Below are 26,558 nucleotides of genomic sequence, written 5' to 3'. Positions count from 1 at the left end.
ACGCCGCTCATCCCTCGGTGGAGGCCGCTCGCCACTCGCACAGCCGCCCCCAACTCTGCTCGCTCGGTCGCCCTCGACGCTACTCCCCCCCGACGCCGCTCGGCCAGCCGCCCCCAACACCGCTGGCCCAGTTGGCCCTTGACGCTGCTCACCAGTCGACGACGCTCCTCCCAAGTCTTTGTCTCGATATGCTTGTAAGGATAAGCTAATTTGGATGGTTTAACCTAGAGATTATGATTCATGGGCACTTGAGTTGGGTTCTTCAGGTTGGCGGTCGCCATTTGCATTTTGCTCTGTGATTTTTGTTTTGTGATGAGGCATAACTTGTCTAGTTCGTGTCAAGTAGATCTAATGGGATTTGTGATACTTATGCGATATGATTATACTTGTTTTTTGATGAAGCACATCTACGAGGTGAGCTGTTGATCCCCTACCCCTTCCTCAAATCAAAGGATGGGATGTGTTTTTAAGTCATGAGCAAGCAGATTTGCTCGTCTTGTACTGAATTTTCATTTTTTAGGGAAGGGGCCCTTGTTGCTTATGTTATATCCTGTAATCGAGCCATAACTACTTAAAAATTGGTAGCTGACTTGATTAACAATCTGTGCACATCTTTTTTGATTTTTATGCTGTTATTTTTTGTCCTTCACACGATATGTTTGATTGATATCTAGTATGCAGTTTGGTTACACAGAAGCGTTTGAGTCACATTATTTACCTAAAAGATTTTGGTACAGTAAATGTATCGAACCCTTGAGAGGATAATGGCATGTCTTCTATTATCTTTTCTCTTATGAAATGTCACTCCAGCTTTTTACTATTCCATCAGGTCCTTTGATTGTGAGCTGTTTTAGAGTCATGATGAAGAAGAAGGATCTTTTGGTCTTTATGGATGTCTCCATTGATGGGGACCCTGCTGAAAGAATTATTTTTGAGGTACTCATTTGTGAATGTGAATCTTAAATTTTTTTAACATCTGTATGCCCTCAGTTGTTGCATTTCTTTTGAAATTTGCTGCATATTCTTCACAATCCTTATCTGTTGATTGGCTTTCTTGTGAATCCGGTTCAACAGCTTTTTCCTGAAGTTGCTCCAAAGACGGCAGAAAATTTCCGAACACTCTATACTGGAGAGAAGGGAATTGGCCAGAAGACAAGGAGACCACTGCACTTGAAGGGGTCATTTTTCCATCGGATCATTAGAGGCTCTATGGCTTAGGTATGTTTGTTTGTTCATGTAAGAGCTTTGTTCTAGAGAAAGTTTGGCCTTTATGGTTGTGTAAGGCTAAATAGGTTCTTTTGGTTAGTTACCTTTCTTTATGCTGTAGGATACAGGGCTGATGCTCACGACTGCTTTTCTTATGATATAGTTTTAAGGTTGTACTTACCATGTTGTCCACCCTTTGATCTTTTCTTTGGTTAACATTTCACATACATTTCTTTGAATATTATCTTTCTCACCATTGGATTTTTCATTAATTTTTTGTTATTTTTCTTTTTCTTTGCTTTTTGCAGGGTGGTGATTTTCACAAAAGAGATGGTAAGAATTTTTTTCATGGCTGTCCAATTTGTCTGTTTGTTTGTAATTTCACTCATCTTCCATGGTTGCTTTTGAGGCCTAAACTTTGGATTTTCTTGTTATGTGGCAATTTATTGAGGTTCTTTTTTTTTTTTTTTTGTCTTTGGTTTCTGTTATGTGCATCTCGTTGGTCAAGATGGACAACGCTACAAATTGCTACTGGTGAACAGGCCAATGGCCATCATATGTGATTATATGCATATACACGACCTGTTTACTTATTAGTTAGTTTGGATGAGTCTAGTACGTGTCACTACACATTCATCACACCAATGCGTTCTTTGAAAGCTATGTTACCTTTGAATCTCAACAAAATGCTGTTCGGTTTTGAATTAATAGTCTAATGTTCTTTTATGGACATAGAAGCTTTGGTTTGTCTCTTTTTTTCTTCGTTATAGTTCAAATCTGAAAATGAAAAAAAAAAAATAACTTGTTGGAACCTGGAATCGACCTGGAACCTGTGACAAGGTAGGTTTCAGGTTCTTGATTTTGACGGGGTAGGTTTCAGGTTCCAAAAAATGAGGAACCTGTACCCGAGGGTAGGTTCCAGGTTCCACCTGGAACCTGTAAGGAACCGGGAATCGCTCACCCCTATCCGACACTATGCTCATTTCAAGCATCTTCCTAACACTATTCGCTCATTTCAAGCATCTTCCTAACACTATTCGCTCATTTCAAGCATCTTCCCGACACAATTCATGAGGTTGAATAATTTCTCCAAAAGAATCAGGTAGAGGCTCAAATAAGACTATAATTGAAGCCTTTGAAGTCGACATGCTGCAATCGTGCTACCAACACACAAGCGGAGGTCATAGCTTTGGTAGAAACCCTAGACTTGATTTCTTCTAAGCTATCTCCATGCAGTGTCGAAAATAAATTCCTCATTTAGTTTGATTGCCTTATGCTAGTGGAAAGCGTTCTCTCCTCTACTCCGTCAAGTTGGGTTGTGCAACCCCTAGTGGATCGAGCCAAACTAAAAATGGCGAGTCTTTCGGGTATTAGCTTAGCCCACTGCAATCGTGCTACCAACAAGGTAGCGCATTCGCTAGCCAAAACTCATCAGTGGGGCTGTCTACCACGGAACTGGATTACCAATCCCCCATCTGCTCTTTTGAATTTACTTTGCACTGATAATCTTGATGTACGTGTTCCGAACTTCTGTTAGTAATGAAATCAGCTTTCTTGTCCAAAAAAAAAAAAAGTTGACATGCTGCTTTTAGGGAATTGGGGATACAGCTGGGAACCATTTTGTGGTGACAGTGTTTGCGTTTAGTCTAATTTGGTCAAGGTCACGGGGTTTAGTCTAATTTGGTCAAGGTCACGGGTTCACACTGTCCATATTCGAAAAGAAAGGAAAAGCATGCATTTAGTCTATTTTGGTCAAGGTCACGGGTTCACACTATCCATATTTTGGTCAAGGTCACGGGTTCACACTGTCTAGATTAAAAAAAAAGAAGGAAAAGCATGATGTTGATATATCTCTAATTGCTCGGCAAAAGTACGGTAGAAAAGCATGATGTTGATACATCCATGGACCATTTGGTGGTGACGCTACTTGCATTTGGTCTATGTAAGGTTAAGGTCACGCGTTCATAAATGTCCATATGTGAAAGAAAAGGAAAAGGAATGATGTTGATATATCTTTGATCGCTCGGCGAATGTATGGTAGAAAATCATGATCATCGATCTTAGCCAATCATGTCTAACACTGTGAGAAGGCCTCGGGGACTATGACACTATGTTTATCCATTAAGAGTCTAATATCAGCACATAATTCTTCAAAATTCTTCGATTCTGATATAGGATATTCTTATGCTCAACATTCTTGCCGCTTAAATCGCCCAGCTAAAGTTTTAACACACGTGCGCAAACATGCAAAAAGACATACATGGGGCAAAAGCCGTATCTGTGAATTAATCCACCGAACACATGAAGGAATAGCCTCTGTTTATATATAGATTGTATCCTCACACGACTTGAAGACTCGTTCCCTTACCTCACATCCCTTTACCTTTGGATGAACCAGGCAAGGGTGATGCAGAATGCACATGATTGATTCTCGGTAATATCATGTAACTGTAATGAGTAACTCAGGGTTGCCCACTTCACGCCAAAAACGTTTCTAAAAGAGAATGTCGCTTTTCTCAGACTTCCATCTTGTCTAAAAATTTTTTAAATGAGGGAGTTGCATTTCTCAGATTTCTATGGGGAAGGCTATAATTTCATTGTAGCAGTTGAGAAAAATGTCTGGTCATGGTTTAAGGGTCGTCACAGTGAAGCATCAAGAGAAAAGCGACAATCAAAAGGAGAATGGGAGCTTCCTTAGGGCAATCTACGGCAGAGACTTCCAAACAAATTAAATTTCGATTTGCCAAAACACACATTTGAAGAAGAGCTTGCAGGTTTCTTCTTGATTCCCTTAAGAAATAGTTGCAAGTAGATTTTAAGTGTCTATAACCTATCTATGATGCCAAGTTTGAGTAGGTATATAGTGAGACATCCTTAAATTAAATCACTCCAGTTATTGTTTGTTTTGCTTGTCCCACTCCAAATTTCGCTTGCGTGCATATACTTCCCAAAATTGCTTTTCCTTGGATCAATGCATAGTTCGATTCATTTTCGTCCCCTCATCCTAAAAACCTACCACAAGCCGCTCATTATCTAAGCCCTTTGTTTTGGCGACTACTCCCCACCCTCATCAGACGGAGTTAGTATGGGCCCACCAACTTTTGTGTGGTTTGTCCCCGAACCATATACCTATTGGAGAGAGTTTCACCCTGATACCATATTATAACATCCTTGAATTAACTCGCTCGAAGTATTATCTTTTTTTTTACCGTACCATAGTGAATCTTACAATTTGTCCTTTAACATACGGACATTTAATTTTTCAAGAAGTCACACATCCTAGTAACATTCTAACTTGAACATGTTTAACTTTGGAGTTCCAAATTAAAACTTGCCATCCAATTTTAACATATATATCCCATAATCGCTTCGCTCCTATTTAATGCACAATTCAACTCATATTTGCTCTCTTCACCATCTTAGAAGTATGCCAAGAGCCGCTTCTTGTTCAAAACCTCTAGCTTGGCGACTACTCTCCGCCCTCATTGGACCGAATTGTTACATATAGTCGTGAGTGACATTTGTCCAAGCGTTTGTGTACACAATCATCCTGGGCTTCTTCATTTAAATAAGAAAACCATTCCTGCGGTGGTAGGGGTATATATTCTCCGTGATTTATTTCCCTGCCTTGTACTATTGAGGACTTTCGTGACTGATCAAATCAATCAGGAATTTATGGTCCTTCAATCTTTGAAATTTTTAACGGAAGAAAGAGAAGAGTAACTCTTTGGCGGCATTTTGGAGGTATAGCAAGGCTGATGCCTCCACGTTGAGCTTAAACTATTTGCAAGCTTGAAATCACTTGGGATTACCATGGTGAGAAAGCCAACTTCTAATGTGCTAGTGATATTATTGCTCATTTGTTTCTATTTTCCTAACACACCCATATGGTAGAATACTTTCTATGAAAGTTCCTAGGTCATGATTCATTCCAATTGATCGAGCATAAGCGCAAAAATTATTTCTGATAAATCAATGAAATTCATGTCTTTTCAAATAATTCATGTTTACGATCATTTGCACAAATAGAATGTGGCTGCTTTACATCCTCAAAAGCACGTCATGGCTCCAGTGGGACATTTAAGTCTGCGAACGTGACTTATATAGGACAAAATATAGATGAGCCTCGGTAAAAAATGGACGACAGGCGAATCCCCACATCGATGGCAGACAGCGCAGAGTAGCAGAGGAGCAGAGCAGAGTGACATGACCGGGGCAGGGGGCCGACGTGACCGGAGCAGCTGGCCGGACGTCCGGCGGCAGCGGGGCCACGTGCTCTCGCGTACGCATTTTATAGAGCCATACGTACCCGAATCTCTGAATGGGACAATGATCCTATGAGATCCTATTGCTCATCTGTAATTATTATCCAAACACACCCGTATGGCAAAATAATTTGTCAAGAAGTGCCTAGGTTACAGCTCATTCCGATTGAGTGAGCGTTAGTGCAAAAATTATTTCTCACATATGGATGAAATTCATGTCCTAACAAAATATACATGTTTGTGCAAATGAAGTGATTCCACAATAATTTGCATGGATAGAGCGTGGCTGCTTTACATGATCCAAGGATGTCATGGCTCAATCGGGACATGTTACATGTGCAAACTTGATCTATATAGGACCAGATGGGGACGAGACCTGCCAGAAAATGACCAACAGAGGAATCCTTATCCACAATAAAGCTTCAAGAGTAAACTTTATCTGACGTACTAAGACCTATGCGAGACTTGAGCCACATACTTGCAATCAAGAGATATCTACCGTTCGTTTTTCGTCAAAGACTATTGAGATGGTTTACTTGGTTGTGACAATATTATTTAAGTCTTCCAATGGAGGAGGTAGTATTTTGAAATCCTCTTTTTGAAGATCCAAACATGGAGTCTGAGCTCTATGAAGCCGCTATCAAAGGAAATGTGCCGTCTTTGCTTGAGTTGCTAAAAACGGATAAACTACTTCTTGACAGAGTCATGATTGGGAATCACACCGAGACTCCTCTGCACATCGCAGCCATGCTTGGACACTTGGATTTCGTGAAAGAGATCCTAGCTCAGAAGGCCGAGATGGCAAGTGTGCAAGATTCTCAGGGTTCGACGCCTCTTCATCTTGCCGCAGCAAAAGGGTACCTTAACATAGTGGAAAGCTTGGTAAGAGCCTACCCTGATGCATGTTCCTTCTGTGACAAATACAAAAGAAATCCTCTTCATGTTGCAGCCATGAAAGGGCATGTGAATGTGTTGGAAAACTTGGTTGGAGCAAGACCTGATGCCGCCCATAGTGTCATTGAACATGGCCAAACGATCCTGCATTTATGCGTGAAGCATAACAGACTAGAAGCTTTGAAGCTTTTGATAGATATCTTGGGCAATGAACAGTTCATCAATTTGGGGGATGAAGATGGCAACACAATTTTGCATTTGGCTATTGCTGATAGACAAGCTGAGGTATGTTCATACAATCAACTCTCTGCACTAGTCAAATTCAGTGAGCTTATCAACAAAAGAGGTGGTTCTAGGATGAGAAAATAATTCAAATAGCCCTTAAACTTTGGTTCAATATGCAATGTCATTTTTGGATTTTTAGTTTATCCGGCGTGGTCCTTAAACAATTCATAAATACTTGATCTTGTTTCTAAATTTTTAATTTGTTTGATCTAGTCTCTTAGCTTTCCACACCAAAGTCAAATAAGCCATTCGATACTATTTTCATTTTATTATCTTTTTACCTTTTTTATTTTTACAAATATAACTATAGTTCCATTTAAGTGTATTTAACTTATAATCTCTATAATGGAAAAATGTTAGAGTTATATTGGATACATAATCCTTTCAACTTTAAAATAAGTATTCTCATAAGAGTATTTAACAACAATATTTGTATATTTATAGACTTTCTCGTACTTATATTAATCTAAACTCATTCCTAATTTTTAGATAGATTAAAAATTCAAGGTTTTGTGTTTCGTGTTTTCTCAATAAATTTAGTTAAATCTGTAAATTAGGAAATTAAATAATAGAAATATCAGCCCGATACAACTTTAATGAGATTTTACTTTTGTTACTATAGAGATCATAAGTTAAAATATGAGCAAATAGAACTATCGTAATATTTATAAATGTCAAAAAGGTGAAAAAGTAATAAAAAGATAGTCATTTTTTTGTTGATTTAGGAAAAAAAATTGAAATAAGAGAATTTTCTAAAAGTAAGAGAATTTTCAAACTTTAAGCAATATCTTAATTATGAAAACTTTTTACTTTTTTATGGGTAAATGAGAGACTAGATTAAACAACTTGAAAGTTTAGGGACTAAATTGAATATTTAAAAATAGTTCAAGGACCACATTGAATGACAAAAAGTATAAAGATAACATTACACATTGAATTAAAATTAATGGACTATTTGTGTTATTTTCCCATCTATGATACCTAGGTGTCCTATCAATTTTTGGTAGCTAAGAAGTATCCATTTTTACATCGAAGGTTATGATATTTGGAAAAGAATTAACTGGTTGAGATAATTAACTACAACTTTATACTTTGCGTTATTTTCATGCTAATTTTATCTAGATTAGACGGAACATAAAACTAGAGGTAGCAGAAGAGATTCAATAAGGGATGGGTTTCCCTTGTGAAGGTGTCAAGTAATAGTCACCAACACTACGGGACTAAAAAAACACTGGTGCCAAAGTTGATCCTGAAATGGATATAACATGGGCGTGCTTAGTTCAAACCTGATCTCAACTGCTACATTCTATTGTTACTTCTCTGCAGACTATAGTCTTCTTGATAAATAAAGGAGTGAACCCGAACATTATGAACTCTAGAGGTTTCACAGCAGTCAGCCTATTAGCACAAGGTGAAAGCGCAGGAAGAGCCTCCGAGATTAGGGATTATGTTCCTCAAATTTCAGAGAATCAAAACTCTTCCGGACGAACAGTCCACACCAATAACAAGGTCACGACCTTCCATCCACCTATAGGAGAAAAGGAAGAAAGGAAAGAGGGAAAAAGGAAAAGAAAGATAAAATGGCAAAACAACATGCATCAGACTCTATTGGTGGTAGCGGCATTGCTAGCTACCGTGGCATACCAAGCCATTCTTACCCCGCCTAGTGGCCTTTGGCAAGAAGATTATCCGAGCGAAAATGCAACAAATGTTGCAGGCAGTATTAACCCATCTGGTGGCATTTCGCCAGCAATTTCCTCGACCGCTGAGACCGGCACAGAGCATGTTGCGGGCGAGTCCATAATGGGATATAAGTACCAGGATATCTACCAGGGTTTCCTAGTATGTAACACGATAAGTTTCGCCGCATCGATTAGCACCATTATGCTTCTTATAAGTGGTCTTCCTCTAAAGCGGCGTCGGCTTACCACATGGATTGCAATGCTGATTATGTGGATTGCGATATTCTTCACAGCGGCGACTTATACCTTCACCATATGGGCCTTCACGCCGGAACAACTATTGACTACTGCAATTGACATGAATAGATTTGTGATGCTGGTATGGCTTGGATTAATGGCTATTATTTGCCTGTGCCACGTTGTTCTCTTGACCGTGAAGTTGGTACGCAAAGTCCTGAAATTCGTCCGCAGCAGGAGGGATCCTATAGGAGAAGTGCCCTGAGCCCAAAAGCCATGCAAGAGGAGATGCTATGCAGTATGTGTTGTTCAGTGTGGTGATTAGACAACTTAGCTACGATAGCATGCATGTGTGTATCTGCTGGTGGAAACAATGGATGTTTTATGCGTGTTGAATCCCTGTGAAAGACGGAGTTTAGATGTATAATTGATGGCTGTTTCATTTGATTTGATTTGTGGCGGCTAAAAAAAAAAAAGAGAATATGACCTATTGGATTTGACGTCCAAAAAATCTCAGCCGTGGCATCAGTTGAAGCGGTAATTTATAGACAACTAAGGAAGTTTGTTCAGGAGGAACTGTAAATTTTACGATTAATTAAGGAAAATCACGACATGCAAAAGGACTATTATTTATGGATAGGATCCATTGATTATGAATTTGAAGGATTATTTAAGTAGATTTACTAAGAAAAGGGAAATAGAAAGTAAACTTTAGGTTGCTTAGATTTCTCGATAAAAATTACGATGATTTAGACCTTTGAACTTACGATAACTTGAGTTAATTTGCTATTAATAAACGTAGATATTTACTACCATTTGCATGGACTTGCGAATGACTTACGATTATCGTGGTCAATTATTAATTTTATGACGTGTCTCTTATGACAATTTCAAGTACCTTACCATCCCATTAGTTAACTGGTAGGTGATAGGAATTCTTGTTTTGAACTATGTAGCTCAATTGCCACACAAAAAGAGGAAAGAGCAAACTAGACATGCAACTAAGATCGTGGCAATTTTAGGTAAATTATAATTATTAGAGGTATAATAATGCGGGACAGGAACTACGGATTATGGCCGGTCGAGTTATGAAGTATAAAAGGAAGTTATCGTTAATAATTGAAAAATACTAAAATAAAAGAAAACAATGAACTACCAATTTTGACTAATTGAAGAAAATTATGAAATTACCGAATAACTAGTACAACATCCCTAATTTAAGTGGTGTATATGAATGTCACCATTTGAATTCAATTTTATGAACAAGTGCAACAAGATTATGAGGAGTATAAACAATTTACCATTGCTTTAGATCAATTACCAAGTAGTATGTCACACCCCATGGTTTGAGGGAATGTTATAAGGAAATTATTAGGTGTAAGCATTTCCATGTTACAAAATAAATAACTTACCATCAAAGTAGTAACATCTTTTAAGATGGAAATATACCATCAGAGCATTCTTGTTACGAACTGTATAGCTAAATTACACAAAAGAGGAACCTACTAACCACTGGTACAATTGAGATCACGGCGATTTTAAGCAAATTACGATTGTCAGAGATATAATTATTAAGGATAGGAACTACAAGTTATGACATGTCATGGAAAATTAGACCATGGTGGGACAATTACTTAGTAATTCCATTGTCGAGTTATGAAATATGAAGGGAATTTACTATTAATACTGGAAAAATACTAACCATAATGAACTACGGACCATGACTGTATATAGAAAATTACAATATAGTTACTACTGAAAACATCCCCAACTTACAAACTGTTAAGGAATGTTTTTTTTTTTTTTTTATAAAATTTTACGAACCATAAGTGCAATGAAATTGTGAGGAGTTCAGCCAATTCACCACGGCTTTAGGTCAACTACCAGGTAATGTATCACATGCGATGGCTTGAAGTAATTTACTATGTTATAAGAAAATTACTAAGCGTAAGCATTCTCATGTTACAAAACGTGTAATTTACCTTCAGAGTAGTAACATATCTTAAGACAATGTTCTAATTTATAGGAAGAAATTCAAAATAGTAGTTTACCCTATAAGAAATGATATACCTTTTGAAGTATTGATTTTCCTTATAATTAGTAAAATGAATGAGTGCTGATCCTTGATGATCTCAATTATACTCATTCTTAGCAAATTGTTTTTTTTTTTTTTTTTTTTTTGGGTCAATTCTTAGTAAATTTTTAACAAAGCCTATAATAACATACATTATTGTATCATAAGTGCCAAATGATGTTTGTAAGTATATGTTGTGTTCGTAAAATTAGTTTTAACGTCGTTAAATTACCTCTATGTTTGTAGATATTTGCAAATGCAAACTTTATCTTATAATTCATAATTTCCCTTTTGAATTGGCAAAATCATCTACAACCAAAGTAAACTAAAAAATAAATGGCTATAGCCAGTCAATTTTGCACACGGAATGGAGGTCCCTTCTTCCATATGGGACCCTAGAATCGCCCCCAATAAGCTTAAGACCAAAGTAGAAAATCCTAGAACGTAGAATTACCGAAGCAGATGTTTTGCGTTCATGAGGGCAGTTTATGGCAAGGACTTTCAAACAAATTAAGATTCGCTTTCACAAAATACTAAGTTATTGATTGAATGTCCAGATAAAATGATTACGTGCCCACAATTTTTCTACATTAGTCGTGCGAGGAAGAGTCGAAACTTTCTCACGAATTCTTTGCCATGATCACTGAATGCAGTGGAGCTAGTGATCTGAGCATGTAACATACTTTATTTTGCCGCATGATTTGGTTTTCTTGTTCTTTCTTTCTGTGAAGAAAATTAACAGGTGATATTGATTCGGATTATTTTTGGCTTTCCCTTCTCCAATTTATGATCATTTTGTTTTTGCTGATACCTTCAAAGTAAATTAATCTTTGCATAAAAGCACATTGGTGTTTGAACAAAAATGGGCCATGAAATGTGTAGCCAGACTGCTGCTTGCTCATTGTGCTTAAATTATTTGCTAGCTAAAAATCATTTGCGACTATTTTGGCGGAAAGACTAATCATAAATGCACTTATGAAACTTGCTCGTTTCAAGCATCTTCCTAACACGATCCATAAAGTTGAATGATCTGAGCCGAAGAATAAGATATTTTGCAGGCTCAAATAAGACCAAAACAGGAGCTTTTGAAGTTGACATGTCGTGTTTAGGGAATTGGGGGAGGCACCTGGGACCAATTGGTGGTGACACTGTCTGCATTTGGTCTATGTAAGTCAAGTTCACGCGTTCATATATGTCCATATTTGTAAGGGAAGGTAAGGACCGGTGTTGATATATCCCTGATTATTCGGTGAAATTATCGCAGAGAATTATGGTCTTTGGTCTTAGCCAATCATGTCTTAAATTGTGTGAAAAATGGCTGGTCGTCGCAATGAAGCATTGTGACAGCAGCGAATTTCAAAGTGTTGGAGGTTTGTTTGTCAAAACAAGCTGAGTGTGTTTTTCTTGTCCCACATAGGAAAAGTGAGAGGAAGTGGGCTGATTTATAAGTGAAGGGTTTCCTTGTGTATCTCAAGGAATGATCGGGTGAGGCTAGACCCCACCATACCCACGGCGGGTGCACGAATGATGACGCGGTTAATTAGCACTAACTCATTTGTTATTTATTTAATTTTTATGTTATCAATTTTTTAATCAATTCAAAGGTTGCATTTTAATTTGAGAATTTTTGGAAATGAAATATAAAATGTAAATTCTAAATTCTATTTTTAAAAAAAAACTATTATTCCGAATTTTTATTTGTGTTTTTTCGATACAATCTTTGGAAAATTACTTATACGGTTTACAACTTTTCCCGAAGTGTTGCAATTGTTCGGATTTCGACTTCTTCCAAAGAGTCGTATTTATTTATCCGAACAATTTTTCTAAAGAATGTGTTTGTTCATTCTTTAGCAATTTTCACGAAGAGTTAAAAGATCTTTTTTATATATACTGTTATTTTCGGAAAAACGAAAGTGATCATTTTTCATCTTTTTCAAGCTTTCTGTCTGAAAAAACTACAGCCATTCTTTCAAATTGTTTCCTAGAGAGACCTTGGAGAAATACTATAATTGCTATCTAGTATTCTCATCCGAGACTTTGTTGTATCCTAGAGGATTTTTGCCGGTGACCATTAGCAATGTTGTAGGGCAAATAAATCCTTAAAAAAAGTGATATCACGTTTCAAAGTCCGACTTGAGTACTGACTATCTCTGTCTTCATTGTTCTACCCAATTCAAAGCCATATTTTCACAACACAAAGGACGCCAAGTCTCCAAGGGGACATGTTGAGAAGCATCGCCTCTCCTCTTCCATTTTCCAGATCTCTCTCTCCCTTCTTCCATATTTTACCTTCTCTCCAGATTTTTCCCTTTCTCACCGCCTCTTCCGATAAGCCAAAGCAAGTTGCAATGTGATGAATTAGTTTAGGAGATATTTTATATTGGAAAAGTGTGGAAAGCTGGGATGCACCGACTTTGCATCCTATAAATGGAGAAGGTGCTCCATGTGCGAGCGTGTGGTGAATAAAGCGACGTAGAGAGAGAACAGAGAAGAGTGTTTTATTGAGTGCTTGTTTCAGTGGAGCATCCAGTTGACCAATATAGGACCAAATGGAGACGAGACTCGCCAGAAAATGGCCGCCAGGTATATCCCAACACACCCTCCATAGACATTCGGGGGAACTGAGCCACATACTTGCAGATGAAAAATCTACTAATCATTTTTCGGTCTTCGTCAAGCCTACTGTGAAGATTCACTTGGTTGTGACGATATATATTCAAATCTCCAAATGGAGGAGTGAGTATTCCGAAACTGCCATTTTAGAGACCCAAACATGGAGTCCGAGCTCTATGAAGCCGCCGTGGAAGGAAATGTGCGTTTATTACTTGAGTTGCTCAGAAAAGATAAGCTACTTCTCGCTGGAATCATGACCGGGAATCACACTGAGACTCCTCTGCACATCGCAGCCATGCTCGAACACTTGGATTTTGTGGAAGAGGTTTTAGCTTGAAAGGCCGACCTGGCAAGAGAGCGGGATTGTCAAAGTTTGATGCCTCTTCATCTTGCGGCAGCAAAAGGATACCTTAACATAGTGGCAAGCTTGTTAAGAGTCAACCCTGAGGCATGTTTCATCCATGACAAATACAAAAGAAACCCTCTTCACGTCACAACCATGAAAGGGCATGTGGATATTTTGGAATGCTTGGTTCAAGTGAGACCTGATGCAGCTTGTAGTGTCGTTGAACATTGTCGCGACCTCTTTTTCGGCGCCCTATCACACGGGTGCCTGTGAAGAGTAATGGCTTGCTAAGTCTATTAGGCTTAGCCCGGACTCTTCCAAACCCGCCAATTCACAACTTATCGAGCTTAGGATAACTTGAGGTAATTTATTGTCTCCAAAAGTAGATTATTTTCACTCAAGCTAAGAGATAGGAATTTCTTGTTATGAACTATAAGCTAAGTTACTATGCGAAAAAGGAAAGTACTCGCTAGAGGTGCAATTGAGATCACAACGATTTGAGGCAAATTACAATTGTTGGAGGTGTAATTACTAACGCGGGTAACTACAAGTAATGACCTCTTGAGGGATATTACACTATGGTAGGAATACTTAGTAATATCATCATCAAGTTATGAAGTATAAAGGGACCATTAACGATTGAAATAAATTAACCATAATGAACTACCAATCATTATCAATAGATAATTACAAGAGACAAAATGAGTGATTTACCTTCAAAGTAGTAACATCTCTTAAGACAATAATAAGTCTTATAGAAAGTAATTCAAAGTAGTAATTTACCCCATAAGATGTAATGCATCTCTTAAATAGTAATTTTCCTTCTAATTAGTAAATTCAGTGAGTGCTAATCCTTGACGACCTTAATTATACCCATTCTTAGTAAATCGCTAACAAAGTCTAATCATAGTAATATACCTTATTGTATCATAAATTCAAAATGATGTTCGTAAGTCAAATTTTTGTGTTCGTATTACTAATTCCGTTGCAGTTAAATTATTTTACGTTGGTAAGTATTTGTAAATGTTAAAGCTATCTTACATTTTTTTTTATGCGTATATTGCCTACTATCAAAGTAAATTACAAGTGATTTGCACACGGGGTGACGTCTCCTTTTTTTATCATACGGGATCCTAGACCAGTGATTAATGATGAGGATGACACCGTCGTTTTTCCTTCGCTAAGAAGCTCGTATTATACGTTTGCTCCCTCATAGAGGAGCTTGTGTTTTTCTTAGATTTTTATAAGACTTAAGAAGCAAACCGTAAGTTAACTTTCAACTTCACATTTTCTTACAAATATTATGTCACTAACTCATACCTGTCCCACAAAGGACCATCATATTGGTAATTTAAAATCATGATCAACAAAAGCATGGTTTAGAAAATCATCACTAATACTGTTAGAATAATTAAATATTAAATCACGTCTCCATTTAACAGTTTAAACTTTTACGACAGTCAGCAGTAATCTCACAAAATTCTTACATGTATCAGAGCTGAAGGCCCTAAGTTCAAATCTTACCAAGTCCCATTTGCCTTTCCAATTAAATTTCCACACATAATTATGGGTAAAAGATAGACTAAGCATGGGGAGTGGTCGGAATGGATACATCAAACAGACCAAAGAGGTAATCATCACAATCACAGGAGAACATTTTATTAGCTGATGTTCTTGCAAAAATGGATCTTAGTCCCCTGCGCAGGGCTTCATCTGCATCCTCTCCGTGACCAAAAGATCAGCAGCCGATCGCACCGGGCTTGGATCCATCCACGAAGAGGCCAATGCAGCTGCACGCCCGCTTGCGGTCTCGAATGCGTGCTCTAAAGTGCTAATGCACAGCGACATCAGAGAAGTCCTCGCCACAGCCATCGGCAAGATGGACAGGATTAAAATCCACATCATGGGGTGGTCCAACCAAACGCACCCTAATACGTCCCCAGCGGTGGGCGCAGCAGCTCTCTATCCTCCTAATGTGCATTGCTCGCCACCTCCGCTGTTAAAAGATTGAATGTCAAAATCAAAAAGATTTCATGCCGACAAAACTTTTACATCAGGCTTGCAAGTGATCCGAGTATGTAACGTGCTTAATTTTGTTACATGACTTGGTTTTCTTGCTCTTTCTATCCGGGAAGAAACTCAATAGGGCATTCTTTTAGCTCGGTGGAAGCAAAATACTTTTGCTAAAGAGTGTCTTAAATGGAAATAGAGGATGAAGTCACTAGGAATATCGTTAGAATACCCCACTCTCTATTTTAGAGGATCGTTTAGAAAGCAATTTTTTTTAAACCGAAACGCCTTCAAACAGAAAAGCTGACGTAAACGTTATGGATTGATTTTTTTTTTTTTTTTTATTTCGTTCATGTCTTACAGAAAAGCTGACTTGTTTTACAGGATTTTTCTGTCCTATGACTTTATACTACAAGTGGGACAATTTTATTTTGATTTTTTTTGTCAAATTGCTCGTTGCTGACAGGAGAATCTCCAAGATGTTAGCCACCTTAGACTTCCAGCTGTAGTTTTTGTCTTCTCTTCTTCAATCTTGGACAGCTGTGAATTTCTCAACTTGCTTGCTCTCGACGTAGTTACCAAATTGCCAGTTGGACAGCCGCTGGAGAAATCTGGATGGTTCATGAAATGGATCACAAATTTCACCGGAACAAAAATGGGCAAATCGAATGTAAAGCAAGACTGCTGCTTGCTCATTGTGCTTAAATTATTTGCTAGCTCGGAATCATTAGCAACTATGTCGTTTGAAAGACTAAGCGTAAATGCACTCATGACGCTGTTGCTCATTTCAAGCATCTTTCCTACCACAATCCATCAAGTTTAATAATCTTAGCTGAAGAATAGGGGAATGTGCAGGCTCAAATAAGACTACAGAAAGAGCTTTTCAAGTTGACCTGCCGGGTTTAGGAAATTGGGGGATGCATCTAGGGACGATTTGATGGGGAGATTGTATGCATTTAGTCTGTGTAGGTCAAGTTCGCGGGTTCATATATGTCCATATTCGCAAGTAAAGGACAGGGACAAAGTTGAAAGAAGAGATTGCGGGTTCCTTCTCAATTCTCCCAAGAACTAGTTGTAAGTAGATTCGAAATGTCTGCAACCGATCTGCGTTGCCCGAGTTTGACTACGTCCATAGAGCCATGAGCGACATTTGTCCAAGCGTTTGTGTCCAGAAACATCCGAGGCATCTTCACCTAAATGAGATTTAAAAGATATTCGATCATTTAGATTCACTTACAAATTGAGATACGTTCGAAGTATTACGTCAGCAGCTGATATGACAAAATTACTGCCTGTATTCTAGATGGAGCCAGCCATTATGACTACGGAGGGGTAGCTTGGCTTGGACTCGCAACAATGTTCGGCCTGGACCCAGCACTGGCCACTTTGATGGCAAAGCTTGATGCGTTTGTGCCTCCAGATCTGGCCTCGTCCATGGCTCATGAGGTAGCTTGTCCACACATCCAGCGACGGTGGCTCATATATGGCCGTAAGCCTTGACGGCAAAGTTGAGATCCCAACCATCATGGTAGAAAATGAAGATCAACTCTCTTTGGCAGAATTCGTTGGTGGCATGGCAAGGCTAATGCCTCCACATTGAGCTTAAACCATTCACAAGCTTGAAATCATTAGGAATTACCATGTTGAGAAGACCAAATAATGTGCTAATGGTACTATTATCATTTGTAACCATCTTCCTAACACGACCATATGAGAGTATAATTTCTTTGAAAGTGCCTGGGTTACGTAATTTCATGTTTGTATGAATGAAATGATTTCACAACTAGTTTTGCATGACTAGAGTGCGATTGCTTTGCATGATCAAAGGATGTCCAGGCTCAACGGAGACTTGAGCCACATACCACCAATCATTTTTCGCTTTTTATCAAACCTACCTTGAAAGTTGACTTGGTGACAATATACATTCAAGTCCCCAAATTGAGTAGTGAGTATTTTGAAACTCCCGTTTTAGAGAGCCAAACATGGAGTCTGAGCTCCATGAAGCCACTGTGAAAGGAGACGTGCCTTCTTTGCTTGAGTTGCTTGGAAAAGATAAGCCGCTTCTTGACCGAATCACGACCAAAAATCACATAGACTCTTGTGTATATCTCAGCCATGCTCAAACACTTAGAAATTGTAGAAGAGGTCCTAGCTCGCAAGGCCGAACTAGCAAGAGAGCAGGATTCTCAGAGATCGACGCATTTTCATCTCGCAGAAGCAAAAGGATGCGTTAACATAGTGACAAGCTTGTCAAGAGTCAGCCTGAAATATGTTTCATACGTGTCCAAGCTTTCACATTGTCCATATTCTTAAGAAAAGGACAGGAATGGTGTTTGATATATTTCTGATTGTTCGGCGAAATTACCTTAAGAGAATTTTAGTCTTTGATCTTAGCCAATCATGTCTAAGATTCTGTGTAAAATGTCCAGTCGTGATTTAAGGGAAGAACATCATCGCGATAAAGACGAAAGAAGTGACGATCAAGAGAATGGTAGCTTCCTTCAGGCCAATTAACGAGGACATTTAAACAATTTAAAATTCGATTTCACAAAACAACAAACTTAAAGGAGAGATTGCAGGTTTCTTCTTAATTCCCCTAAGAACCAGTTGTAAGTAAATTCCAAATGTCTACGACCGATTGGTGCGGTGGAGTTTGACTAGGTCTATAGAGCCGTGAGCTAACATCTCTTCTAGCGTGTGTACAGAAACATTTGAGGCGCAACGTTCGGCCAACGTAAACTTGAGCTACGTACTTGCAGAAAAAAGATGTCTAATTTTTTACCAATCATTTTTTGGTCCTCGTCAAGCCTAACTTTACAATATATATTCAAGGCCCCAAATGGAGTAGTGAGCATCCCGAAATTCCCATTTTAAAGAGCCAAACATGGAGTCCGAGCTCTACGAAGCCACCATGAAAGGAAACGTGCATTCTTTGCTTGGAAAAGATAAGCTGCTTCTTGATAGAATCATGATCGGGAATCACAATGAGACTCCTTTGCACATCGCAACCATGCTTGGACACTTGGATGCCGTGGAAGCAATCCTAGCTCGGAAGGCTGAGTTGGCAAGAGAGCAAGATTATCAAAGTTCAACCCCTCTTCATCTCGCGGCAGCAAAAGGTTACCTTGACATAGTGGAAAGCTTGGTAAGAGTCAGCCCAGAAACTCGTTTTGTCCATGACAAATACAAAAGAAACCCTCTTCATGTCACGGTTATGAAAGGGCATGTCGATGTGTTGGAATGCTTGGTTCAAGCGACACCTGATGCAGCCCGCAGCATCGTCAAACATGGCCAGACAATTCTGCATTTATGCGTGAAGCAAAAAAACTAGAAGCTTTGAAGTTTATGAAAGATATCTTGGGAAATGATCAGTTCATCAACTCAAGGGACGAAGATGGCAATACGATTTTGCATTTGGCTGCTTCAAATGGACAAATCGAGGTATGTTCATACAACTAAGCCTTTGCTCTAGTCAAATTCAATGAGCTTATCAACGAAAAGGCAATTCTAGCAAACATGAATGTCCTAGAGATATTCAGAAGTTAAAAGATATCCATTTATAAATCATCAGGGAAAAGTGTCAGAAGATTTAGACTTTTTAATTATGTCAATTTAGCCATAAACATTTTGATTTAATATCAATTTAGTCCTTCAAACTAACTTTGGCCAAAAATTGCTACTATGGATGACGGCTGTCCAACTTGGCATAGCCAATGCTAATATGGACAAATTTATATTATATTTTTTTCAATTTTTTAAATATTTTTCTGATTTTTTTTTTTTTTTTTTTCCTTTCTTCTTCCTTTAACTAGCTATTGGCCATGGCAGGGCAAGCTAGCCTTGGCTTGGGCAAGGGCCAGTCTTACATGATTTGGTAGGGCTTGGCCTCGCCTAGGCTAAATCTAGCAAGGCCGCCCTAGCCTGAGTGAGGGGAGCCCTCTTTAGGGTTCAACCTCGCCGTGGCAGGCAACAGAGACCCTCACCCAAGTGAAGCTAGTCCACCCACCATGGCCAATGGTCAACGACTAGTCATCAGGAAAAGGATGTAAAAAGGAAAAAATTTAAAAATATATATATGGAAATATTATTAAAAAATTTCACATTAGCGCCAATCATGCCACATAGACTGGACGGGGTCCACATCAACAATATCTAGTTGAAATTAGTAAAATGACTGAATTGACATTAGGTTATAAGGTTTATGACTAAATTGACACAATTAAAATGTTTAGGATTATGTTAACACCAATGTTATAGGTTTAGGACTTTTCTGACACTTTTTCCTAAATCATCACAAGTTTTGATATTTGGAAAAGAAGTCATTTGTCCAGATAATTAACTACAACTTTGTGCTTCACATATTTTCACGCTAATTTCATCTAGATTAGAAGGAATATAAAAACAGAGAAGCGGAAGAAATTCAACAAGCGATGAGATTCCCTTTTGACACATTCTATTGTTACTTAGTCACAAACATTAGAGGACTTAAAAACAAAAGAAGCAAACTTAGTCCTCAAAAGTATATAACATGGGCTTGTCTAGTTCAAATCCAACATCAATTGACACATTCTATTGTTACTCCTCTATAGACTATAATCTACCTGACTAGTAAAGGAGTAGACTCGAATATTATGAAATCCAAAGGTTTCATGGCACTAAGCCTGCTAGCACAAGGCCAGAGCGTGGAAAGAGCTTCAGAGATTAAGGATTCTGCTCATCAAACTTCAGAGAATCATGACCTGTCCAGACAAACCGATGCAAAAAACATGGTTACCGAAGAGAGCAAGAGGGAAGAGAAGAGAAAGTGGCAAAACGATATGCATAAGATGCTAATGGTGGTGGCGGCATTGGTAGCTATTATAGCTTACGAAGCTGGTAGGGAACCACCAAAGGCACCACCAAAGGCACCTCCGGACATGGAATGGCTTTACAAGGTGTTCATGGCATTTAACATGATAAGCTTCATGGCATCGCTTAGCACCATTATGCTTCTCATAAGTGGTCTTCCCTTAAAGCAGCGTCGGATCACCACGTGGATTGCAATGCTAAGTATGTGGGTTGCGATAACCTTCACGGTGTTGAGTTATTCAATCCTCATGGTATTATCCTCACCGGATGAGGGAGAAATAAAGTATGCTAATGATAAAGTAGTCGTAACTGTATAAGGGGATTGATGTTTCTTATTTTCTTGTGCCATACAATCCGCTTAATCTGGAAATTGGTGCGCAAAGTCCTGAAATTTGTCTACAAAGCCTTCGGGAAAGGGAAGAGGTAGAATACTATGGTTTAGTGGCTGTCTATTACTACAGATTTGTTTGTCCTAGAAGAAATGCACTGAGCCATGAGGCCATGCAAGAGTAGATGCTATATAGTATGTGCTATTGAGCATGCTCTTTAGCCAATTATGTACGATACGTCTGAGAATGCAATGCGCTTGTCTATGTGCCGGTTTAAACCATAAGTGTCTTAGGCGTGTTGATGGATGACGCATGTAAAAGATTGGAGTTTACATGGACGATGGAATGGAGTATAAACAATAGGTATTATTAATACATGGAAATCTCTTCTCTTTCTTCTTTCTTTATGTGATGTACTTAATGTAAGGAGTGAGTTGCGGTTGTAGTCAGATTACAGATGGTTACAAGCAAGAGGAGAACACGTAGTAAGGTCTTTGTTCCCTTAATTAGGTTAGGTATGACAGGGGACTATCCAGATCTGGCGAGGTCGAGCCTCTCCAGTGGTTGGGCAAGTCTCCGGCGAGTTCGTCGGACCTCGCCCTAGCCTGGCAAGCCTCTAGTGAGCTCGCTGAAGCTTGCCCAACCAATCGCTAGTGATCGGCAACGGTAGTGGAAGAAGAAGAGAGAGGAAAGAAGAACAAGAAGAAGAAAGAGAAAAAAAAAAAAATGGGTTGGCTTTGATTCTGGAATTGTTTCCGAGAACAAAGAATCAGCTTTTTTCTACTCCTTGATTCCATTCCAAATCTATTCTTAGGAACAAAGTTTTTATCAAAATGGATTTCTACTTCAAAGCTACTCCCGACTAACAAAAGAATAGAAATTTTTACTATTTGGCCAATTGCCAAATGCGCCCTAAGTGTAAGTACTCTCAAGCGATAAATTGAGTGATTTACCTTCAAAGTAGTAATGTCTCTTAATACAATCATATGCCTTATAGTGAGTAATTAAGAGTAGTAATTTACCCTATAAGATGTAATGCACCTCTAAGGTAGTCATTTCCCTTATAATTAGTAAAAAGAGTGAGTGCTAATTCTTGTTGATCTCAATTATACTTATTCTTAATAAATTGCTAGCACGGTCTAATTGTAGTAACGTCTTTATTGTATCATAACTGCAAAATGATGTTTGTAAGCCATACTTTTATGTTCATAAAATTAGTTTCAGCCTTATTAAATTACCTTTACGTCCTTAAGTACTAGTAAATACGAAAATGATCTTGCAATTCATAAATTATCTTTGTGTTGGTAACCAGCCGATTTGGCACCTGGGATGCGGTCCCTTTTTTCTCACGGCAGACTCTAGACCCGTGGCTAATGATAAGATCCCGTCATTTTTATGACTCAAATTTAACGAGCCTAATTTGATACGAGTAGCTCGTTTTTTTTTTTTCCCAAAATGGGCTAAAATGGAGTGAGAAAACTATAGTCCAACCCATTATTTCAAAACCCACAAATCCACGAGACTTAGGCCGTCCAGACGAGACAATGAGTCTTCCTCCATCTCCAAGTGCTGCCGCCCCCTCTCTTGCCCCGATCCTTCCGCCTCTGATGACCTGCCGGCCGCCAGGCCTTCGCCTCCCCCGGCATTTTTATGACTAAAATTTAATGAGCCCAATTTGGTACCAGTAACTCGTTTTATTTATTTATTTTCCCCTAAAATGGGCTAGGATGGACTGAAAAAAACTATAGTCCAACCCATTATTTCAAAACCCACGCACCCACGAGACTCGGGCCGTCCAGACGAGACAATGAGTCTTCCTCCATCTCCAAGTGCCACGCCCCTTCACTTGCCCCAATCCTTCTGCCTGCGACGACCTGCCGGCCGCCATGTCTTCACCTCCTCCGACACTGGTCATGATGGGCATGTCCCCGAACTGCTCAGTCCTCAACCTGAAGTCCCGCCAAGTCCCGGTTGGTGTCATTCAAGATGATGAATTTGATGCAGGTACAAGTGTTATGGGTGACCGATCTGTTGGAATTTCCTATAATATGGGCTTACATTAATTAATTGATTTTGTATTTTAAATAATCAGGTTAATGGATATTCCAATATTTGTTAAACCCTAAAGTGATCTAATTGAATTGGGTATTGGCATCTATTGTTAACAAGCCTAGTTGAGCACAAAGTGTAGGCAATTGTGTTTGGTTGAAGCCCGTAATGGAATGGCCTAGTTGACACGTTGTTGATTAGGGTTTGCAGGTCCCTCTCTAGCCTATAAAAATGGTAGGTTATACCTATCGTTGCTTTAATCACATTGAAAGTTATATCGAAATAGGTCATAGAGAGGAAGATCGGCATTCGATAGATCCCCGATTATCGAGTGATCTACTTTTACGCAAGTGAAGCAATGGCTCAAACAGTGCGCTTTAATTCCGTTGTATTTATTGATCTTGGTGTTTTACAATCATGTATGGATCCGTTTGTTCTTAATTGATTACTTGTTCATCAGAATAATTTTCATACATGTGGTATCAGAGCAGATCGTACATGATTGTAGAACCCAAATTTTTTTTTTATGGACAAATTCGAAACCCTCCTCTTTGAGCCGAATATGGGTATTATTTATTTTTTTTCGTGTAGATTTATTGCTTGATTAATCCCGTAACCATAAGGCTTTTGTTCTACACGTCAAGATCTTTCCAACCATATATAATTTGCATAATTTCGTTGAGAATTGAGAGAGAAATTTAGATTTGAAATTCTAGGGTTTATACGTGAAAAAGTTCTAGAATTTGCAAATTACTTGCAATCGATTGATGTATGATGTAAACCGTTGCATGGGTATGTTATATATTTGTTTTAGTATCTTTAGTTGTATTGAATTGAGTTTTTAGGGTTTAAATTTAGGAAATTCGAAATTCGGCCATGGGAGCTTTAGTCCGAAATTTCGAAGCTTGCATGTGGTAGATTTAGTTAGTTTTTTCTCCGTTTAATCCATTATAATCAATCATATTGATGTTATATGCAATATCCATGGATAAATTTCATAAAAAAATCAATGTTTCTATGGTATTTTGGTGCTTCGGGTCGAAACCGGGTCGTGCGACCCGGTTTTCTGCAACTTCGGGACCCGGCTGGAGGTTGAAGAACCCTCCAGCCGGGCCGGACCAATGGATGGGTTTGTTTTTTTATGTTTAAGGTTCTGGGCGTAGCCCAGACCTTTATTAAAGAAACATAAAGGTTCTAGGCTCACGCCCAGAACCCAGAGCCCAAAATTAATGGGCTTAGCTCTTCTCTTTATTAGTTTATATGTTTTGAATTTGTGGGCCAATTTTATTCGCGGCCCGCCCGTTTTAAGTGGCTTGTGTGCGGGCCGGGCGCAGGTAAGGGCCCGCAGGTTGGGTCCGTATTATTAAAATAATATTAATATAATAATATTAAAATAAAAATAATAAAATAATAATAAATTTTAAAAAAATTAAAAAAAATTGTGGCAAAAATTGTTGTTTGAAAATGTGCAATATGATCATTGGAAACACATGTTGTGAAGTGTTTCATATTGTTTGATGAATTTTGAGCATAAGTTATGGAGTTCCCTATTGATAAAAGATTAATATATACAATTACTCGCCCAAAGGGAGTTATTGTGTATATTAATTTGGAAAATAGCATGAAATTTAATTCCCATATTTAAAAGATGGGGATGTATAATTGAAAAATATTTATCTGCCCAAAGGGGATAAATGTTTTGAAAATTATATGTAATTCTCCTCTATGTTGATATTATGGAGATGTATGATTTAGAGGATTTGTCTGCCCAAAGGGGATGGATCCTTGACAATTATATGTAATTCTCCTTGTTATTGTTTTATAAATTTCATGCTGGGAAAAATAATGGTGCATTATACACTCTGCCCAAAGGGGAGTTTATGATGCACTAATTATTTTTGTTGAGTTACTTATTGCCCATAATTGATCTTATTGCATTATATATGTCAAACAGTTACCTTTGCTGTAAATAACAACAATGCCACGGTTGAAATGTTAATTGGATCAAACTTTAAGAGATGGAAGCAAGATATAGAGTTTGCTTTGGGCATCGTTGATATGGACTTGGCTCTACGTGAGGATGAACCTGCTAGGCCCAATGATCAAAGTACTGCAGATCAAAAGGCCCATTATGCTAGATGGGAAAAATCTAATCGACTGAGCCTCATTGCTATGAAGAGGTCTATTGCTGAGCATCTGGTTAGTGGTTTGCCGGAAGATATGAATGCCAGACAGTTCCTTGAAGCAGTGGGAGAAAGATATAGTCTCAGATAAGGCTGAAGCTGGGAACTTGCTAAGTGAGTTAACGAACATAAGGTATGATGCTGCTATGGGTGTTAGAGAATTTATACTGAAGATGGTCCACATTCAATCCAAACTTAAGGCCCATGAAATTGTTCTTTCTGAAAATTATATTGTGCATCAAGCCTTAAATGTTTTGCCGGATGAATTTAGCTTGATTAAGATCGCTTATAATGCTCGAGAATGAGACATGGAGTGTTAATGCCTTGATTGCTAAGTGTGTGACTGAGGAAGAGAAATTAAAGAAGGAAAAGTATGGGTCTGCCCACTTAACTACCAATGCCAAGTTGAGTTCATATAGAGGCAAATGGAAGCCTAAGGGGTCAAATGCTCATGGCCCAAAGAAATGGCAAGACTTTAGGAAAAATGAGAACTATGGGAGGAATGGAGATAAGGATTTTAAATTTTTTCACTGCAAGAAGAAGCGGGGGTCACAAGAGAGCCAATTGCTACAAATTTCGAGCTTGGCTAAAAACAAGAAAAGAAAGTCACCAAGGGTCTCACAAATCTAAGGAGTCCAAGTCTGAGGGAGTCAAAGCTTAAAGTTGGAAACAATACTGGAGTTGATGTGGAGTGCATAGGACAGTTGTTTTGAATTTAGATTCTGGTTTTCAGCTTGTCTTGAACAATGTCTTTTATGTTCCTAATTTTAGAGAAACTTAGTATCTCTTTCTTCGCTTGACAAAGCTGGATATTGTCTTCATTTTGCGAATAAAGGAGTGGATTTGAGTTATGATTCCAGAATTATTGGGAATTGTGTTTTGTCTGATGGATTATATCGATTATCCTTATCTCCCGATAGGCCATATTGCTCTTTTAATGTCGAGAATGTTGTTGCTAAGAGATCTTTAATCAAAGATAGATCTTCAATGCTATGGCATAAGCGATTGGGGCATATCTCCAAAGAATGGGTAAAGCGACTTGTCGTGGCTGATATTCTCCCTCCTCTTGACTCAGATGATACTGAGACTTGTATTGATTGTGTGAGGGGAAAATTAACTAAAACCAAGAAGAAAGGCGCTACTCGAAGTCAAAGTCTATTGGAGATAATTCATATTGATAGTAGTGGGCCATACTCAACCACCTTGTGTGGAAATAAATACTTCATCACGTTCATTGATGATTTCTCTCGTTATTATTATCTTTATCTAATTAAGGAGAAGACTGATGCTCTTGACATGTTTAAAGTGTTTCGATCTTTTGAAGTTGAGAAACAATTGGGAAAAAATTATCAAGATTGTCGTCCGATCATAGCTTGTGAGTATTATGGGCGATATACTGAGGCTGGACAACAAAAGGGACCGTTTGCAAAATATTTGCAGGACTGTGGTATTGTCGCTCAATATACAATGCCTGGGAGTCCTGAACAGAATGGTGTAGCTGAACGGCGCAATCGCACACTCATGGAGATGAAACGAT

The 26,558-nt window shown here is 38.5% G+C and overlaps 3 protein-coding genes and 1 long non-coding RNA gene across 4 annotated transcripts; all 4 read left to right on the top strand.

The window, feature by feature from the left end:
- Positions 1–864: 864 nt before the first annotated feature.
- Positions 865–1,778, top strand: LOC104425939. The gene is made up of 3 exons (XR_005548941.1): positions 865–936; positions 1,075–1,218; positions 1,515–1,778. It is a non-coding gene; the product is annotated as an uncharacterized LOC104425939 (long non-coding RNA).
- Positions 1,779–5,941: 4,163 nt separating this feature from the next.
- LOC120291602 (ankyrin repeat-containing protein BDA1-like) lies at positions 5,942–8,834 on the top strand. The gene is made up of 3 exons (XM_039309252.1): positions 5,942–6,650; positions 7,977–8,159; positions 8,253–8,834. Exons 1-3 carry the CDS (start codon positions 6,084–6,086, stop codon positions 8,832–8,834), a joined length of 1,332 nt encoding a protein of 443 aa, XP_039165186.1. The 5' UTR covers positions 5,942–6,083.
- Positions 8,835–18,496: 9,662 nt separating this feature from the next.
- Positions 18,497–20,777, top strand: LOC120291601 (ankyrin repeat domain-containing protein 27-like). Its single transcript, XM_039309251.1, has 3 exons — positions 18,497–18,757; positions 18,985–19,053; positions 20,202–20,777. The coding sequence occupies exons 1-3, from the start codon at positions 18,497–18,499 to the stop codon at positions 20,775–20,777; spliced, it is 906 nt and encodes a 301-aa protein (XP_039165185.1).
- Positions 20,778–22,675: 1,898 nt separating this feature from the next.
- Positions 22,676–25,326, top strand: LOC120291600. The gene is made up of 3 exons (XM_039309250.1): positions 22,676–22,793; positions 24,793–25,037; positions 25,087–25,326. Exons 1-3 carry the CDS (start codon positions 22,676–22,678, stop codon positions 25,324–25,326), a joined length of 603 nt encoding a protein of 200 aa, XP_039165184.1.
- Positions 25,327–26,558: the final 1,232 nt, after the last annotated feature.

The sequence above is a fragment of the Eucalyptus grandis genome, chromosome 3 (genome assembly GCF_016545825.1).
Source record: "Eucalyptus grandis isolate ANBG69807.140 chromosome 3, ASM1654582v1, whole genome shotgun sequence".
NCBI classification, from domain to species: domain Eukaryota; kingdom Viridiplantae; phylum Streptophyta; class Magnoliopsida; order Myrtales; family Myrtaceae; genus Eucalyptus; species Eucalyptus grandis.
The sequence above is the reverse complement of the archived record's forward strand: the minus strand, read 5'-3'. Positions and strand labels throughout refer to the sequence as shown.